Source organism: Orycteropus afer, unplaced genomic scaffold (genome assembly GCF_000298275.1).
Source record: "Orycteropus afer afer isolate SDZICR_OR568_19922 unplaced genomic scaffold, OryAfe1.0 scaffold00079, whole genome shotgun sequence".
NCBI classification, from domain to species: Eukaryota; Metazoa; Chordata; class Mammalia; order Tubulidentata; family Orycteropodidae; genus Orycteropus; species Orycteropus afer.
The window spans coordinates 3350493-3369920 of NW_006921666.1; the positions used below are offsets into that span (position 1 = coordinate 3350493).

Sequence of the window (19428 nt, forward strand, 5' to 3'; positions counted from 1 at the left end):
GAGGCAGTCTGCTTCCATAAAGATTACTGCCTTGGAAACACTATAGTTCTGCTCTGTCCTTAAAGATCACTATGAGTCAGAATCAATTCAATGGCCCTGGGATTGGTTTGGTTCTTGAAAGAGCATAATGCTCAAGACAGGCTTTTTTTTTTTTTTTTTACTAATTAAGCTAAACTATTGTTCAGTTCAGAAGAGGAATTGGAACGAGGGATATCACTGCTGATGTCAGATGGATCTTGGCTGTAAGCAAAGAATACAAGAAAGATATTTACTTGTGTTTTATTGACTATGCAAAAGCATTTGACTGTCACAGAATAGAAGGGCTGTGTATGCACAGGGAGACAGGTGGGGGGGGCAGAAGTGCGTGTGAGGGAAGGACACAGGGAAGAGGTAACTATGGGGAGGAAGCGGGAGGAGAGCTGTTGCACTGTGGGAAATTGCAGTCAATGTCATGAGACAAAGTGTATGTGAGCTGCTGTATGGAAAGTGAATTTGCTCTGTAAACTTTCACCCAAGTCACAATAAAATTAAAAGAAAAGAAAAGCATTTGATTGTGTGGATCATAACAAATTACAGATAACATCCAGAAGAATGGGAATTCCAGAACAATTATACTCATGAGGAACCTGTACACAGACCAGGAAGCTGTCATTCAAACAGAACAAAGGGACACTGCATAGTTTAAAATCAAGAAGGGAGTGCATCAGGGTTGTATCATTTCACCATACTTATTCAATTTGTATGCTGAGCAAATGATCCGAGAAGCTGGACTATATGAAGAAGAACATGGCATCAGGATTGGAGGAAGACTCATTAACAACCTGTGATATGCAGACAACACAACCTTGCTTGCTGAAAGTGAGGATGACTTGAAGCACTTATTGATGAAGACTGAAGACTAGTCTGCAGTATGGATTACACCTCAACATAAAGAAAACAAAAATCCTCACAACTGGACCAATGAGCACCATCACGATAAATGGAGAAAAGATGGAAGTTGCCAGAGATTCATATTCCTTGGTTCTACAACCAACACCAATGGAAGCAGCAGTGGAGACATCAGATGATGTATTTGGGCAAATCTGCTGCAGAGGCCCTCTTTAAAGTGCTGAAGAACAAAGATGCCTCCTTGAAGACTAAGGTGCACCTGACCCAAGCCATGGTATTTTCAATTGCTTCATATGCATGTGAGAAGGAATAAGGAAGACCGAAGAAGAGTCAATACTTCTGAGTTGTGGTGTTGGAGAATGCTGAAAGTACCATGGACTGCTAAAAGAACTAACAAATCTGTCCTGGAAGAAGTGCAGCTAGAATGCTCCTTGGAAACAAGACTGACTTTGTCTCAGCTATTTTGGTCATGCTGTCAGCAGGGACCATTCTCTGGAGAACGATATCATGCTTGGTAAAGTGGAGGGTCAACGGAAAGGGGGAAGGCCCCCAATGAGATGGAGTGACACAGTGGCTGCAATGATGGGCTTGGGCATAGCAAATATCATGGGGCTAGCACACCGCGCAGTATTTCGTTCTGCTGTACATAGGGTTGTTATGAGTTGGAGATGACTTGACAGCACCTAAGAACAATTGTTCAGTTTTAAGAAGCCTTCAGCAGCCATCCAAGGCACAATTGGTCTCTATTCAGCTGCAGCAACAGAGCAAGAAGGAGAGTCAGCGACAGGAGGAGGATACGGACCGTGAGGCTAACTGCCTCCATGAACAAGCATGAACATGCTTCCTCTGGCATGAGACCAAAAGAAAGGGAGTGCCTGGATACCATTGCTGAACATTTTGATCAAAGATTCTATAGAATAATCCTGATCAAAAAGGTAAAAATATAGAACAGAATTTCAAATTCTCATGGATTCCAGCCTTTCTGGAGCCACGGAGGGTAGGTGAACTCCTGAAACTACCTTCCTGAGATAATCTTTAAATCTTAAACCAAAAATACTCCCTGAAGTTTTCTTAAAACCTAGAAAGACATTTACAACCTCAGAATTGCCTGGAACATTCAGGAATGTGGACTCTTTCATACTCTACACACACACACACACACACACACACAAGTCTTCCATGAGGCCTCTGTCTATGTTTAGTTGGTAAGACACATAATAGATTAATTTCTGCAAAGTAAAGTCTGTCCCTCATCTACTCAAAATATCACCCAGTGGTCAGCAACAGCATGGTAAAGTCCATGGCCAATTGCCATGAGATTTCTGTGAAAGTAAGCATTTAATTACATCATCTCAAAATACCAAAGAGCTTCCCAAAGATGGTCATACAAACTCCATGGGCCAGGGGCTTGTGATAATGGAATTAAGATAATGTGGTATTATTGCATTGATGGACCAGTAGACCAATGGAACAGAATAAAGATCCTAAGAAAAGATCACAACTGATTTACACAAAGACAACAAATCCAAAAGCCTACAGACTACTGTCATTGTTGTTGTTAGGTGCCATCAAACCAGCTACAACTCACAGTGACCCTATGTACAAGAGAACAAAACAATGCCCCGTCCTGCACCATCCTCGCAATCTTTACTATGCTACAGACTATTGTTGTTGTTGTTGTTGTTATGTGTCGTTGAGTCGGCCCCGACTCATAGCGACCCCTTCTTGGGTTTCCGAGGCAGTATCACTACGGAAGTAGGATTGCCCAACCTTCCTTCCGAGGAGTGGATGGTGGGTTTGAACCGCCAGCCTTCTGGTTAGCAGGCAAGTGGTAGCCACTATGCTACCAGAGCTCCTGCTACAGACTATAGGGTTCCATTTATACGAGGTCTAGTAGTGGGCTAAAGTAATAACAACAACAACACGGTGACAGGAGTCAGAGCACTGGTTAGTCTGGTTGAGGAAGGAGTATTGACTGGGAGAACACATGAGGAAGCCTGCTGTGGGCTGAAAATGATTTGTAGCATGATCTATGATGGTAAGTGATTACATGCTAAGTCCATATGAAAACTGGCTGAAGTGCACAACTAAGCTGGGTGAACGTAGGCAGTTCACCTCCTTTCTCCACATCTCTGATTCTGGACCTGCAAGGCCGTCATGAAGAGGGACGAGGGCAGGAACAGATGAGTCCAGGCTTCAGCAGGTACCACCCAGCTCCAGTTCCCCTGCCCATCTCCAGCCAGCTTGCCCCTCCTCCCAGACACCTTGGTGGGCCACAAGCAAGTAACTACACCAGAGCACATCTTTTCTGTGTTTACGCTTATCTTTAAAAAATCAAAGCCACCTCAGATTAAATGCCATTAGAACCCTGGGCTTACCTGGATACAAAGAGATTAATTGATTTGGGGTTGCTGCTAGAATGAAAATCGCACTGCAGCTGGCAGTAAGTAAATGCCAATCAACTGGGGCTGGGAGGAGGGCTGTGGGATCTTTCCTGATTAGGAGGCATAGACTCTGCTCTCCTATAAGGTGTTGAGGAAAAGCCACAGGTGACTTCCCATCCCACCTCTTCCCCACTGGAGCCAATGACTTTGTAGTCAAGCATCCTGGTGGGAAGAGGATCGAGTTAAGATGCAGCCTTCTCCCTTCCTCCTCTGCAGGAAGCTCCACAGGGACACCCTCATTGTGCCCATCGAGGAGCCAACAGTGAAAGAAGACAAAGCAGAAGCCCCCAATTGTGCTAGTGGCAGAGTGACCTCGGGAAAGACATCTGCTCCCCTCTCTGACCTTCTCTCCTCATGTGTAAAGCAGGAGGAGGGTTTGAATGGGAAGAGTAGTTCTGTATCCTTTCCTCCAAGCAGTGAACTCTCTCTCAATTCGAACCACTCAGGAAGGGATCAAAACTGGAGATCCTGGATAGAGTGGGAGGAAAACGTGGAACAAATTTCAAAACCACAATAACGACCAGAAATATTGGTTGGATGGAGTCTGGTGGGACCGCCAAGACTATGGCCCTGAGATACACTTCAGGCCTGGGATAAAACTCACTCCCCAGGGCTGGCTCTCAGCCTAACTGTAATAAGACTTACATGCAGAACACTCAACCCAGGGTGACGCACCCACCTACTCTACGGAGATACATCCCTTGGAGCAATCGGCCATGGGGAACAAGAGGGGCAACATTCACACAGAGGAAAAGCTGGACAGACAGGAGTACATAACTAAGAAGGGCACAGAGAAGGGGGAGGGTCACTGGAAAGGAGAAGAGGAGAGTGAGTTAGGTTTGGAGATGGTAAATGGGGAGTGAAACCAAATGTACATGAACCGCTGAATGTAAAACAAGAAAGACTGGTGGAACCCCCAAGCCTATGACTCCAGGTTACCCTTTGAGCCTAGAAATGGACTCACTTACATGGGCTGGCTCTTAGCCCAACAGAAGAAACACCTACATGCAGAACACCTACCCCAGGTTGATGCACCCACCTACTCTAGGGAGATATACCCCTTAGATCAATCAGCCTTGAGTTATCAGAGGGGTAGCACACACAAAGAGGGAAAGCTGGACAGATAGGAATGCATAGATAAGAAGGGCACAGGGAGGGGGTGGTCACAGGGAGAGGAGGGGAAAAGAGTTTTTTTTATGGTTGGGGACAGTAATCAGGGCCATGAAATCAGATGTGCATGAACTGTTCAATGACTGCTAACCAGAAGGCTGGCAGTTCAAACCCACCAGCCAAAAGACTGCCCCCAACTTATGGTAATACCATGCACAAGGGGACTGGACCATTATGATCCACAGGATTTTCACTGGCTCATTTTCAGAAGTAGAGCCCCCCAAGCGCCCCCACCCCCCATTCCTTACTAGTCCATCTTGGTCTGGAAGCTCACCTGAAACCTGTTCTGCATCGTAGCAACATGCAAGCCTCCAATGAAAGGCAAGTGGGCATAGGGAGGTAGGTATTCAATGTTAGTGCCCACCTGCTGGCAAAGAAGGAAAAGACATGGCCCAACAACAATAAAAATGAAAACAACAATGTAGCTACCATGCCAAGCACTGTGCTAAGCACTGTTTGTCCATTAACTCATGTTGTCCTCACAACTCCTCTCAAAGGCAGTTATTACGCTGCTCTTAGTTGCAGGAAAGTCAATTCTGACTCATGGAAACCCAACATGTACACAGAAGAACTGCCCCATAGGTTTTCAATGCTGTGACCTTTTTGAAGCAGGTCATCAGGCCTATCCACCAAGAACCTCCAGGTGGGTTGGAACCACCAACCTTCAGGCTGGTAGTCAAGCACGTAACAATTTGCACCACCCAAGAACTATGATCCTAGGAGGTACTATGATCATTCCTACTTACAGAGGCCACACAGCCACCAGAAGGCTGTGCTCACACTGTCCATCAATTCTACCTGGCTCATCTGCTGAGCCAAGGTCTGGCTTTCTCCTCTGGCCCATCGCAATGCTGGGACTACATGGTCACTGTGTGTTGCCTTGGGAGTAACGGAAAGAACATTCCTATTTCTCCTTTCTCCTTCCTTGTAGGCAGTGACTGTTCTATTTACTGGTCCCTTCCATTCTTTCCTTCCCAGCCAGCCACAGTGGCAGATCACATCACCACACTCCTCAGAGCCCTTCACTGACTCCCCAGTACCTGCAAGATTACACCCAATGCCTTCACCATCTACTCCTCCTCTCCTACCCCCATTCATTTCTCAACATTACCCCAGAACCCTGCCCTCTATCCTGTCACACCATACCCATACCTTCTCCTTTCCCTCACCTGGCCAATTCCTATGTATCCTTTCAGGCAAGACATATGGCCAGAGCTCAGTGCTTCTTCTCACAGCCCCCTGCAGCCTCACTCATACCCCTCTGGCTGCCCTAAGTATGGCTAGAACCGTATCTAGATTTAGTTGTGTGTCTGATTCCAACTCTAAGCTATGAGCTCCCTGAAGAAAGGGATCATTGGGCAACACCACAACAGAACCAACAGAAATTAAAAGGATACCACAAAGAACTATATGCCAACAAATTAAAAAATCTAGAAGAAATGGATAGATTTCTAGCAACATACTACTTAGTTAAGCTAACAGAGACTGAGGTGGAAAATTTGAACAGACCCATAGCAAAAGAAGAAATTGAACAGGTCATAAAAAAATTACTAACAAAAAAAAAAACCCTGGCCCAGACAGTTTCACTTGAGAACTCTACCAAATATTCAGAGAACTGACACCAATCCTACTGAAACTATTCCAGAACACAGAAAAGGATGGAATCCTCCCAAATTCATTTTATGAAGCAAGCATAACCTTGATACCAAAACCAGGCAAAGACATCACTCAAAAGGAAAACTACAGACCAATAAATATCCTCATGAATACAGATGCAAAAATCTTCAACAAAATCCTAGCCAATAGACTACAACAACATATAAAAAAATAGTAATAATAATAATACTATTATTACCCAAGTGGGGTTCATACCAGGTATGCAAAGATGGTTCAACGTTAGAAAAACAATCAATGTCATCCATCACATAAATACAACAAAGAAAAACAACCACATGATCATACCAATCAATGCAGAAAAAACGTTTGATAAAATCCAACACCCATTCCTGACAAAAACTCTCAGCAAAATAGGAATAGAAGAGACATTCCTTAATGTAATAAAGGGCACATATGCAAAACCAACAGCCTACATTATTCTCTATGTTCCTTGAGAACTGGAACCAGAAAAGGATGTCCTCTATCACAACTTGTATTTAACAATGTATTGGAAGTCCTAGCCAGGGCAATAAGGCAAAAAAGGGAAATCAAAAGCATCCAAGTTGTACAGAAGAAGTCAAACTATCCTTATTTGCTGATGATATGATTCTATACATAGAAAACCCAAGAGACTCAGCAAAAAAACTACTGGAACTAATTGAGAGATTTAGCATAGTGGTGGGATATAAGATCAACACAAAAAATCAGTTAAGATTCCTCTACACCAGCAAAGAGATTGCTGAAAAGGAAATCAATATCATTTACAATAGCTACCAAAAAAATAAAATACTTGAAAATAAATATCATTAGGAACACAAAAGACCTGTACAAAGAAAACTACAAATCATTGCTCCAGAAACCATAAGAGATCTACATAAATGGAAGAACATACTATACTCATGGATAGAAAGATTGAGCACTGTGAAAATATCAATTCTACCCAAAGCTATCTATACATTCAATGCAATCTTAATCCAGATCCCATTAGTAGTCTTTAAAGATATGGAAAAACCGATCACTAATTTTATAAGGAAAGCAAAGAGACCTTGAATAAGCAAAGCACTAAAGAAGAAGAAGAACAAAGTAGGAGGTCTCACACTCCTGGATCTCAAAACCTACTATACAGCCACAGTAGTCAAAACAGCCTGGTACTGGTACAACGAAAGGCACATAGACCATTGGAACAGATTAAGAACCCAAAAATAGATCCATCGACCTATGGTCAGCTGATTTTTGACAAAGGGCTGAAATCCATTAAATGGGGAAGAGATGGTCTCTTTAACAGGCAAAACTGGATATCCATTGCAGAAAAATGAAACAAGATCTGTACTTCACACCATACACAAAAACTAATTCCAGATGGATCAAAGACTTTAAATGTGAAATCTAAAAGTACAAAGTTCCTCAAGGAAAAATAGGGGCAAATTTAGGGCCCCAATTTATGGCATAAATAGACTATCAAGCATAACCCAAAATGTACAAACAGTTGAAGATAAACTAGATGAATGGGACCTTCTAAAAATTAAATTTTTATGTGCTTCAAAAGACTTTTCCAAAAGAATAAACAAAGAACCTACAGATTGGGGAAAAATATTCAGCAACAACATGTCTGACAAGGGATAGATGTAACTGACAACTCCAACACCTCCACAAAAAGACAAACAGTCCAATTAAAAAACAGGCAGAAGATATGACTAGACACTTCAGCAAAAAGAATACTCAGGCAGCCAACAGACACAGGAAGAAATGTCCATGATCATTAGCCATTGTTGTTGTTGTTATGTGCCGTCAAGTTGGACCCGACTCATAGCAACCCCTCCTCGAGTTTCCGAGGCAGTATCACTATGGAAGTAGATCGCCCCATCTTCCTTCCAAGGAGTGGCTGGTGGGTTTGAACCACCAGCCTTCTGGTTAGCAGTCAAGTGCCTTAGGCACTATGCTACCAGAGCTCCCTATTAGCCATTAGAGAGATGCAAATCAAAACAACAATGAGATACCATCTTGCCCCAGCACTAGTGGCAAAGTTCAACAAGACAGAAAATAACAAATGCTGGTGAGGATGTGGAGAGATTAGGACTCTCATACACTGCTGGTGGGACTGTAAAATGATACAACCACTGTGGAAAGCAGTATGGCAATTCCTTAAAAAGCTAGAATTAGAAATACCATTTCACTCAGCAATTGCATTACTAGGTATATATTCTAAAGAAGTGAGAACCAGGAGAAGAACAGACCCATATGCCCATATGCCCACCCATGTTCATCGCAGCACTATTTACAATAGCCAAAAGATAGAAACAACCTAGATGCCCATCAACAGAAGAATGGATAACCAAACTATGATACATACACACACAACAGAATACTATGCCACACTAAAGAATAATATAGAATCTGCAAAACACCACATAACATGGATGCACTTGGAGGACATTATGCTGAGTGAAATAAGTCAATCACAGAAGGATAAATATTATATTAGTTCATTATTGTAAAAAGTCAAGAAAAGATTAATATATGGAAGGAAACCTTCTTTGTTGGTTACCAGGGGTGGGAAGGGAGGGGAAGGAACACTGCAGAAGCAACAAAAAAAATTCATTGACCCACATCACTTTAGTTTTCTGTATTTCACTGTATATAAATTATATTTCAATAAAATGCATTAAAAAAAAAAAAAGAACAAGGGGATTGTGTTCAATTCCTCTGAACACCCATAATTCGCACATAGCAGGTACTTTAAAAATGATGAATTTTCTTGAAAAGTTACAGCCCCTATCCCAGGGACCCTGTGGGGACCAAAAAGAAGAAAGTGGGGTACAGGTTATAGCCCCTTCAGGCCAGTTTCCCTGAGACCAAGGGAGTGGGAGGTGGCCTTCAAGTTGATTTTAACACATGGTGACCCCATGTGTGTGACCCCAACACACAGGTTTTGTGCTCCATAGAGTTTTTAGTGGCTGGTTTTTCGGAAGTAGATCTCCAGGATTTTCCTCTAAGGTGCCTGTGGTAGTTCAGTTTGTGTGGCTACTTGGTTAGACCTGGATGAGTAGTTGGGCAGCTGGATGTAGTATTCCCCATGATGAGACCGGCAATCAACTCCATGGTGGAATCTACTGTGAGCAGCTGAGTAGCTGCCTTAGGGAATGTGATCTGCTTTCTGTATACAAGCAGAAGCCTTGGGGAATGGTCTCTAGTTTATGGCACACATGGACCCTGCATGTAGCCGTGTTGTTGTTCAGCAGACTGCCATGCTCTGCTGACCTTGGGACTTTCAATGGACTTGAATCAATGGCCTGTCATGTGGGTTGGTAATATCGGGACTGTGTCCATATTATTTGTCAACCTTGGGCTTGTCAGCCTCAGCAGCCAGTGGCTGCCTGAGTGAAGAGACACCTCTAGCTTCAGTGGGCCAGGTGCAAGAGGCAGAGCTGAAACCCAAGGTCGAGGAGCTTTTACACAGCCCCTAGGGCCTGGCACTTTGAACTTGGACTTAAAGCCTCCAAACTGTAAGAGAATAAACTCCTGTTTGTTAAAACACCTCATTTGTGGTATATTCTTGTCAGAGTGGCACTAGGTAACCAGAATAGTGTCTTTGAGGGGACTTGAACCTCCAATCTTTCTGTTAGAAGCTGAGAACATAAATCATTTACATCACCTAGGGAGAAATAAGGAGCTCTGGTAGTGTAGTACCTAAGGCACTTGACTGCTAACCAGAAGGCTGGAAGCTCAAACCAACCAGCCACTCCTCAGAAGGAAGGTTGGGTAATCTACTTCCATAGTGATACCACCTCAGAAACCCCAGGAGGGGTCGCTCCTTTTCCCCTAGCTCTGGGAAGCTGATACAGTTGGCTACTGTGGTCCTCACAGAAGCCCTGGCTCTTCTTTGCCTGATGCCCTATGTTCTGAGTAGTGACAGAGAGCAGAGAGCGCAAGGCAAGAGAGAGGATCGTGTCCTCTCTCCACAGGGGCGGAAGGATCAAGTCCCTGATTTCGCACCACTGCACTCTGTGGCCCCTTGGCTCTGAAGGGCTCAAATGGTACAAGAAACATGGGAAGCTGCTTGTCCAAGTGGACGCTGCAGGGAATGGAGGTGCTGTGTGGCAGACCCCTGAGGGCAGGGTGGCATGCTGGGCTTCCAGGCCGTATCTCCCACCCAGGGCTGAGCGGCCCCAAGAACAGCAGTGCCCAGCACACAGGGTGGCAGCACTCTGCCCTGCAATGTGAACCAAGAAGGGGAAAGATTCCCCTAGCACCTGCACAGCGTTTGGGCCACCAGGTAGGGATGTTCAGCAACAGAAAGAGCAACCTGTTTGACTAGCTAGTCGGTTCATTCATTTGCTCAGTAAGTATTCATTAAATACTAGTGGTCCGCACTGTGCTAGACCCCGAGAAAACTATTTGAAGAGCTAATGAGTTCCCCATCACTAGAGGCATTCTGGTAGCATAGTGTCTAAGGCACTTGACTGCTAACCAGAAGGCTGGCGGTTCAAACCTACTAGCCACTCCTCTGAAGGAAGATGGGGCAATCTACGTCCATAGGCATACTGCCTCGAAAACCCAAGGAGGGGTTGCTATGAGTTGGGTCCAACTCAACAGCACATAACAACAGAAGCATTCCAGAGGAGGCTGGGTGATTCTGCACTAGCAGTGATGTAGATGGGGTTATGCATCCCTGCCTCTGTCTACTGCACAGGCTGACATGCCTTCTGCTCCTGAGTCCACTGGAGAGCTCCATGGCCATCGTGGCCCAACTCACAGTCCACCTCCTCCCCTAAAGCTTGTTCCCTCTTACTACTCATGCCTTCATGGCCAAATTACAAGCTCCCTCCTGAGTTACCAGGATACTTTGTGCACAGCTCTATTGCTGTATTTATCAAAGTTTATTAATTTTGTTGTTTGTTTATACCTGTGCACCGTCACTCTCTAGATCATGTACTCCTTAGGGACAGGGCCTTGTCTCTATTTCTAGCATCTAAAGCAGGCTACATGCCCAGTAGACGCCCAAGAAACACTGGCTGAGCTCAATGGACTCAACCAAACAGATGCAGGGAGAAAGGCTCCTTAACTTTGTCTGCTTGTTTTCCTAACACAGGGAGATGAAATAGGACCCCAAATGGGTAGGAGTTTATCTTTATTTTAAACTTCAGACCAAGTTTTCCTTCTGCTCCAAAATATGGCCATGTTTGTTTTAAATAAATACTGTCAAGCTCCTTCACATCTTCAAGTGGAAACAAGGCACTGGGAATATCCCAAAGTTCATTCTGAGGCTTAGCATGTCCCTGCCCCCATGATGCACTGCAACTACCAGTTTTAGGAGATGGGCATAGGGTTGGATTAGATGAGCTCAGAGGCTCTTTCTCACCCTAAGATTTTCACACCCCATCCACATTTCAAGGCAGTGGGGCCAGACTTGAGGCCTCATCCTGGCCACATCTGCCCAAGCCGGGCTCCTGGACTGGGCTCCTGGACTAGACCCCTGTCCTCGGTCACAGCAGCCAGAGCTCTGGGCCTCACCTCATTGACGTCGATCTTGTTCCTCTCCATGTAGCTCCTGTCATTGACCTGTCCGCCATCCACAAACTCCATCAGAAGGACCCGCTTGGTGGAGAGCTCCCAATAGATTCGTGGGACCTAGAATAGGAAAGGGTGGGTGCAGTGTAGTAAATTACTTAGCATGGTTTTTCTACCCATAAGTCATTGTAAACCCAGTGGTGGAATGAATAACTGAGGAGCTCCTGATTGTAAATGTTATCCACGTGGAGTATTTCTATTGGGCGTGGCACAACACAATGTTCTGGGAGGTTCCCACTCTCTCTCAGGTGCTTAGAGTTCTGGTGCTGTGATTGGCTAGTTTGACCACTCTGCCAGGCTCAAAAGGAGGCCTCCTAGAGTTAGAATGCTCTCTGACTGCTGGTTGAGGAAGACGTGCTGCTGAAAAAGACAAGGGCTCCTGAGACACGCACGTGCTGCTGGGAAAGAGACACAAGAGACACGCATTGCTGAGTGAGACACCGAGGGACCAGCACTGCTGGGAAAGAGACTGTGAGAGCTGTTGGCTGAGGGACGGTGGGATGGGAGAGAGACTGAGCATTTTTCCTGAACTTGAATTGTAGCCTGTGGTGTTTCCCTAATAAACCCCATAATCTGTGAGCTCTGTGTGGCCACTGCAGCGAATTACCGAACCCAGGAGAGAGGTAGTGGTGCTTTGGGAGGAACAGTTGGTGAAAGGGCTGGAGGGAGGCAGCATGTCTGGCCTTGCAGTAATAGGTCTTGCGCTATTGATGGTGATTCTACCTTCCTCTTGTGGGATTAGAGGAGGTCAGAACATGTGGCCTCCCTGCCGTTTTTGTAGTGGGTCAGCCAGTCCAGGAAGGCTGGGAGCCAGGGGTGAGGACCACACAGTGAGGCACAGGGAGCCAGGCAGCAGAGACGCTCCTTCTCAACAGAGGAGGCCTGAGAGGGATCTCAGCAGTGACTGGGGTGGGGAAAGGAGCAGCCAGGCCAAGAGAGAAGGGGAGACTCCTCCACATCCACCAACGAGGCCTTGGCCTACTCCTCTAGAGACTCCCACCCCCACCCTGCTCCTGGGTGGCACAGACAGTTTACATTCAGTTACTAACCAAAAGGTTGGCTGTTCAAATCTACCCAGAAGCACTGAAGAAGGAAGGCCAGGAAGTTTAGTTTCCTAACACTATGGAGCACAGTTACATGCTGAAATATGCAGGGTTGCCATGAGTTTGAATCAGCTTGATGGCAATGGGTTTAGATCTCTGGGTGGCAAAAATGGTTTGTGCTGAATTACTAACTGAAAGGTTGGTAGTTCAAATCCAGCCAGAGGTACCACAGAAAAAAAGGCCTGGCAATCTCATCCAAAAACTCAGCCACTGACAGCCCTGTAGACGCAGTTCTAGTCTGACACACGTGGGACCACCAGGAGTCAGAATCAACTGGATGGCAACCAGGTTTCTTCTTGTTTAGGGACCACAGAATGGTTTCTCCACCTTCCTCAGTGCCTTCCAATTAAAACCCCAAACTCAAATTGGGACATACCTGGGCCAGAGTTAGTGTTAAAAAAAAAAAAAAAGCTGGTTTATTCTTCCTTTCCTACTATCAGATCCATTTCAAGCTCCTTGCCTGAATCTTAATTCTCGACCTCCGTTTTTATACCTGTGCAATGGGTGTACTATATGAGACTTTACCAGATGATGAATTTTTTGGTCAGGGAATTATGACTTTTCTCATGCCCACTTCCTTCAAGCCCTCTGCAGCAGACCAAATGCTGGATTCTAACTCAATGCCTATTCGCAATGCTCCCCTGCCCCTTGCCTGCTTCCAATGCAAAGACAGGAAAAACTACTTTCCCTGCCCGCCTTGCAACGAGAGAATGGCTTATGAGACACAGGTGGATGTCTGCTAAGGGATTTTGGGACAGTTTATATTTTCTTGATAAAAAGGGGTGCTTGTAGATGGTACTACTTCCCTGCCCTTGTTCTCCTCCTGCCTTGAAAGTGAACGCAGTACCTGGAGCTGCTGTAGCCATCTTGCAACCACAAAGAAAAGAGCGTCACAGAGATGCCAGCCCTGATATTGTCAAGTCACGAAACAATGTCAGCAGGCAGCACCTACAAGCCTTCTTGTTTTGTGAGGGAAATAAATCCTTTTTATTTAGGACACTCTATATTGGGTATTCTATTACCTGCAGACAAGTGCATTCCTAACTGATATGCCCTCCAACCCCGTCAACTCTGTGAACACCCAACAGCAAAGAAAAGAACAGATTCCCCCAGAACTAGGCAAGAGACTGGACTGTACCAAGGACTGCTGGCTGCACATGAGTGAGCAGCACCCATCAGAACCACCAGGGCCAGGAAGACGCAATCACCTGCTTTTCAGCATGCTCTGTCCCCCACAACTGGATGGAGTCACTTCTTACAAAGAAAGAAACCAGGGCAGATAATTCACGTATTTGGGGGTATAAGGTGTTCTTCTCCCCAAACACCCAAAGCTCATCTAGGAGTGAGATAGTGGCCTTCAAGTCAAGAGACTGCTTCCTGTTCCAAGTTTTGCTGATAATTGCTGAGTCTTGGACTAGCCACTTGCTTCCTCGGTGCCTTAGTTTTTCCCATTAGAAAGGAAAATTGTTCCTGCCCCTTTCTCAGTAAGGAGCCCTGAGGACAAACGGGGCCATTCAGGCAAGTGAAGCACTTTGGGTTCCCTGGAACAAAGGTTCCAACTGAAATCGAGGTGTTATTTTGGTTTGCTACTTGCCTGTGGTTTGTGCCATTTAAAAATCTAGGCCAATAGAGAAATCTGTGATTCTGTGACTCTGTCACTTTGAACTTAAAATTCAGACTTGCTTAGTATTTTTCAAAAAATGTCTTTAAAAACATGAGTGCGTGTTTCTATTACTGTTGTCCATGGCTTCCAAATGAAAGGGACATGTCTGGGGGTTAAGTCCCTCCCCTGTGTTCCTTGGAAAAACTAAGCTTGGTTGTGGGTGCCTGGGGCACTGGAGACTTGAGGTCAGACCCCCCCAGAGGGGCCTTCCTGAGGTGATTTGGAAAACAGCCTCAGAAGAGCTGTGGGTAGAAAACGAAGCTCCAAGGCTGGAGATTCTCTGGGCTTGTGAACTGTGGATGTGGGTGGACTTGGGTTTCCCCCTTCCCTTCCCCCAAATGTATCCACTTCCAGCCTGACAAACAGGCTTCAGCTGCTGAGATCTGATGACAGGAGTACCAAACCTGGGGGACAAAAGGCATTTGTCAGGGGGGCTCAGAGGGGCAGGGGGACCCTTCAATGGTCCTTGGTGGGTATGAAGCTGCAATGACTGCAAAATGCCAAACTGCTCGTTAGGAGAAACTTGGCTTGACAGGAGGACAGAGGATCGTGGGACTTGCTCCTAAGCCGTCATGTGGACAGCAAGGCTTGGGGTGTGTAAGGTGAAACTTACTCACCCCAACACCCTTGTTCCTATTCTGCTTCTTCCATCAAGGAAAACCAAAGAAGCAAACTCACTGCCATCGAGTCGATTCTGACTCATAGTGACCCCCACTGGGTTTCCAAGGCAGTAAACCTTTATGGAAGTAGATTGTCCAGTCTTCTCTCTGCAGAGCAGCTGGTGGGTTTGAACCATCAACCTTCTGGTTAGCAGTCAAATGCCTTAGGCACTGCACCACCAGAGCTCCTTTCCATCAAGAAAGGGAAAGGAAAAGAGAAAATTTTTAAAGAGGTAAGTCCACCACCATCCTATAGAACAAAACGAAACTATGACTTGTCACACCCTGGCAAATATGGATTGATTTGTGTTCCCAAAACAAACAAGTTCAAGTCCTAGCCCCTGATGCCTGTGAATGTGACCTTATTTGGAAACAGTGGTCACTGAAGATTTGTTAGTTACATTAACATGAGATGACACTGAAGTAAGATGGGCCCTAATCTAATCTGATTGGTGTCCTCATAAAAAAGAAGAGAAACAGAGAGAAGACAGTGTATGAAGGCAGAGGCAGAGGCTGGAGTGATGCAGACCCAAGCCAAGGAAAGCCTGGGCCTCCCAGACTGGATGAGGCAAGGAAGGACCCTTCCCTACAGGCTTCAGAGGGAGCACAGCCCAGATAACACTTTGATTTTGGGCTTCTGGCCTCCAGAATTGTGAGAGAATAAATTTCTGTTATTTTAAGCCAATCAGTTTGTGGTAATTTGTCACGGAAGCCCGAGGAGACTAAAACACAGCAGTGCAGGCCCCCGAGTCCAGATTCAACCTCCTTACCACAGAGAAGTCCCCTCCTTGGGTCTCCATCTGACCCCACACTGATCCCAATCCAGACCTCCAAAGGAGAGCAGCGTTCTAGACCAAGGTTCTGGGCCTCAGAATCAGCCCACCGTGTGCGGGCCTGCTCCTGACCCTGCGCTTCTGTTTCATCCCTGTGCTCCAGGCAGCATGAAGCAGGTCCTGGCTGGTCTGGGCCAGCACCCACCACCCAGGCTGCACGCCTCCCCTCAAACTGAGCCCAGCAGGGGAGAGAGCACAGACCCTGGGTCAGACCACTGTGCTGCAGCCCCAGCCCTGCCTCCCAGACTCTGTGCGACTGTGAGTTCTGTAACCTCATCTGTAAAATGATGATGTTTACAAAGAAAATAGCAGCTCTGACTTCATACTAGCATGTGTAGGGTAATGGACAGACTGCTGACCAACAGCAGCCAGAACACATAGGTTCATGGGTGGTTCACAGGATGAGAACACACCACCATTTAGATTTTCCCCCAAGTTATTACAAAGCCAGGTTTTGAAACAGTTCATTCTGGTTTGAACCCTGAGAATTTGCATCTCTACCCCAGAGAGACTAATTCAGAATCTGCATTTTAACAAGATCCCAGGTGATTCTTATGCAACCATAGGAATGAACCAGTTTGCAGCCATGTTACAAAGGCAGAGAAGCACAGTGGTTTAACGTGCATTCTGGGGCTAGGTGCCCCACTCAAAGCCTGCCTCTGCCACTTACCCTCTGTGCAACTTTGCAAACAGTTTGGTCTCTCTGGGCCTCAGTTTCCCCACTGGACCCCTCAGGTTAATAGTGGCACCTCCCTCATGGGGGCTGTATAAGGTCAAAGGGTAAATATGTGTAAAGTGCTTAAAGCTGTCTAACACAGCTGCGGCTGTTTTTGCTGTTGAGACAAGTTCAACTCTGGGTGACTGTGTAATAGAACGAAAGGTTACCCTGTCCAGTGCCATCTCCATGATCCTTGGTATGTCTGAGTCCACTGTTGTCACTCCTGTGTATTTGGAGTGCCCTCCAACCTAGGGGCTCATCTTCCAGCACTACATGTGACAATATTTTGTTGTGATCCATAAGGATCAGCTAATTTGGGGGAGAAGATCACCAAGCCTTTCTTCCGAGTCTGTCTTAAGTCTGGAAGCTCTGCTGAAACCCGTCCACTATGGGTAACCATACTAGTAGTTGAAATACCAGTGCTATAGCTTCCAGTATCCTAACAACATGTAAGCTGCCACAGTCTCACACACTGACAGGCAGGTGGTGATAAATGGTATCATTATTATAAACCGGTGGTTCATCATCTTTGAGATTCTTAGGAAGCTGTGGGGCTTCTCCAGCAGCATGCACATCCTCTCAGTTTGTACAAAAGTTCTGTAGGGTCCCAGGCTCCTTACTTAAGATTAAGAAAACTTGAAATGATCCTGCTCATCAGACAACCCACCACCTGTCCCCAATTCCAGACACACACACTCTCATCTCGTCCTCTCCGCAAACACTCGTCATACGGCTTCTCTCCTCCTACCTTGTCCCCAGCTGTTCCCCAGGTTTGTCACTAACCTCACTGCTTGTCCTTCCCACCCCCATCCCCACCCCCCCCCCGCCACACACACACACACAGATGCCAAATCTACACTCTAGTCTTGACTATTCAGCCTGGCTGCCCTTTGCTCACTCCCAGTCTCCCTGACAGCTTCTCTGCATTCCAGGCTTGTCTGAGGCCTGGAGATTTATAGCACAGGGCTGAGGTTATTAAACCCCACATACACAGTGGACGATGCCTCACACACTGAGAGGTAAACTCATTGCTGAGGCTTAATTACGCACAGATGTTGCGATGGGGTGCCAGGGTGCAAAAACAATTTATCTCCAGTCTTAAGAGCTGAACGGGGTTCATAGCACAAAATTCACTTCCCACTTGTTATGTGTTTAGGCAAAATTAATTACTCAGAGCCTAATTCCTCCATTGTCGTAAGAATGGTGCATGGGTTCGGGAAGCAGCAGGTCGAATCGTTGCATTAATTATTTACCCATTTGGCATCCTCTTTCCAAAAATGTGTGTTATTATTATTATTACATGTCTTGGTCTGGCAGTTGCTAGCTGGCCCCAGCCAGGGGATGATTTTGCTGTTTCCATGGGAACGGTGGAAGAGATGGTTCTGTTTGTCTGGCTCTGAGGTGCACCCCTGCTGGGTAAGAGGCAGCAGAATGTGGTGAGCAGAGCACCAGACCTAGAGTAAGACAATCAAGCTTCTAGCCCTGGCTCCTCCGCTCTATGCCTGTGATGGTCATCTGTAAAATGGGTCCATGACTGCAAGGATTCAATATATCACGTTTATGCATTTTTACCCCACGAGATGGGAAGGAGTTCCTGGTTGTCCCTGATCTGCAGGGCCACAGGAGGCCCTTCTTCTGAATTCTGGGAGCACTTATATGCAACACCACTGCAGGCACTTAGAGCTTATATGGTTTGATACTGTTTGCCACCTAAATGTCTTACAATACACAGTCAGTTCTGCCACAACACTTGGTTTGAAAACACAAATGTGTTACAGTCTGACTGATATATTAGGAAATAGTCTGATCGTAACACAAACTTAGCATTAGTTTATGGACAATGTCATCTGCAAGAAATACTAGGTGAACACAGAAAGCTGTAAGAACACACAGACTACACACACTTCAATCATCACTGCATGTGTTACAAGCTGTCACTGTCCATATCTGTTGTTACAATCTTCTATCCCACCACTTCACAATAACTCAAAAGCTACAAGTTTTCCAAAGCCTACTTCCACCCACACTTCAAGGTAAAGTGTCACATGTATTATAGTATTATGTATTTAACTATCTAACATGTATGAAATGATGCTAGCATGTTTATTAGGTTCCTAAGCACTTCAAACCCACCAGCTGCTCTGAGGGAGGAAGATGAGGCAATCTATTTCCATAAAGATTTACATCCTTGGAAACCCAGTGAGGGTTGCTATGAGTCAGAGTCGATTCGACGGCAGTAGGTTTGGTTTTCGGTAATCTTGAGTTCCTGGGTGGTACAAATGGTTAACACTCTCAGCTGTTAAAAAGGCTGCAAGTTCAAGTCCACCTCAGAAGAAAGGCTGGGTGATCTGCTTCCAAAAAATCATCCCTTGAAAATCCTACAGAGCACACTTCTACTCTGACACCCACGGGGTCGCCACGGTCAGAGCGGACTCCACAGCAACTGGTCAATTATGTATCACTGATGACATTTTTGAGTGTTGTGCCTGCAACTCACTTTTTTCCCGTAAGCCTTATGATTTCTGTTGTGTGACTTTATTTATAGTGTGGTGATTTTTAGGAACATATTTGTCACATTATAGCAGAACTTAGTATATATTAAATAAGCTGGTATAATATATATATGGGACCTCTGGTGGTGTAGTGCCTAAGGCATTTGACTGCTAACCAGAAGGCTGGCGGTTCAAACCCACCAGCCACTCCTTGGAAGGAAGGTTGGGCAATCT

The 19428-nt window shown here is 45.7% G+C and overlaps 1 protein-coding gene across 1 annotated transcript in view; it reads right to left on the minus strand.

Moving 5' to 3' along the window:
- ADCK1 (aarF domain containing kinase 1) overlaps positions 1-19428 on the minus strand; it is a 200739-nt gene that overhangs the window by 46114 nt on the left and 135197 nt on the right. The window contains exon 5 of the mRNA XM_007941406.2: positions 11670-11786. Coding sequence (XP_007939597.1) covers positions 11670-11786 — 117 coding nt within the window. The remainder of the gene's footprint in view (positions 1-11669; positions 11787-19428) is intronic.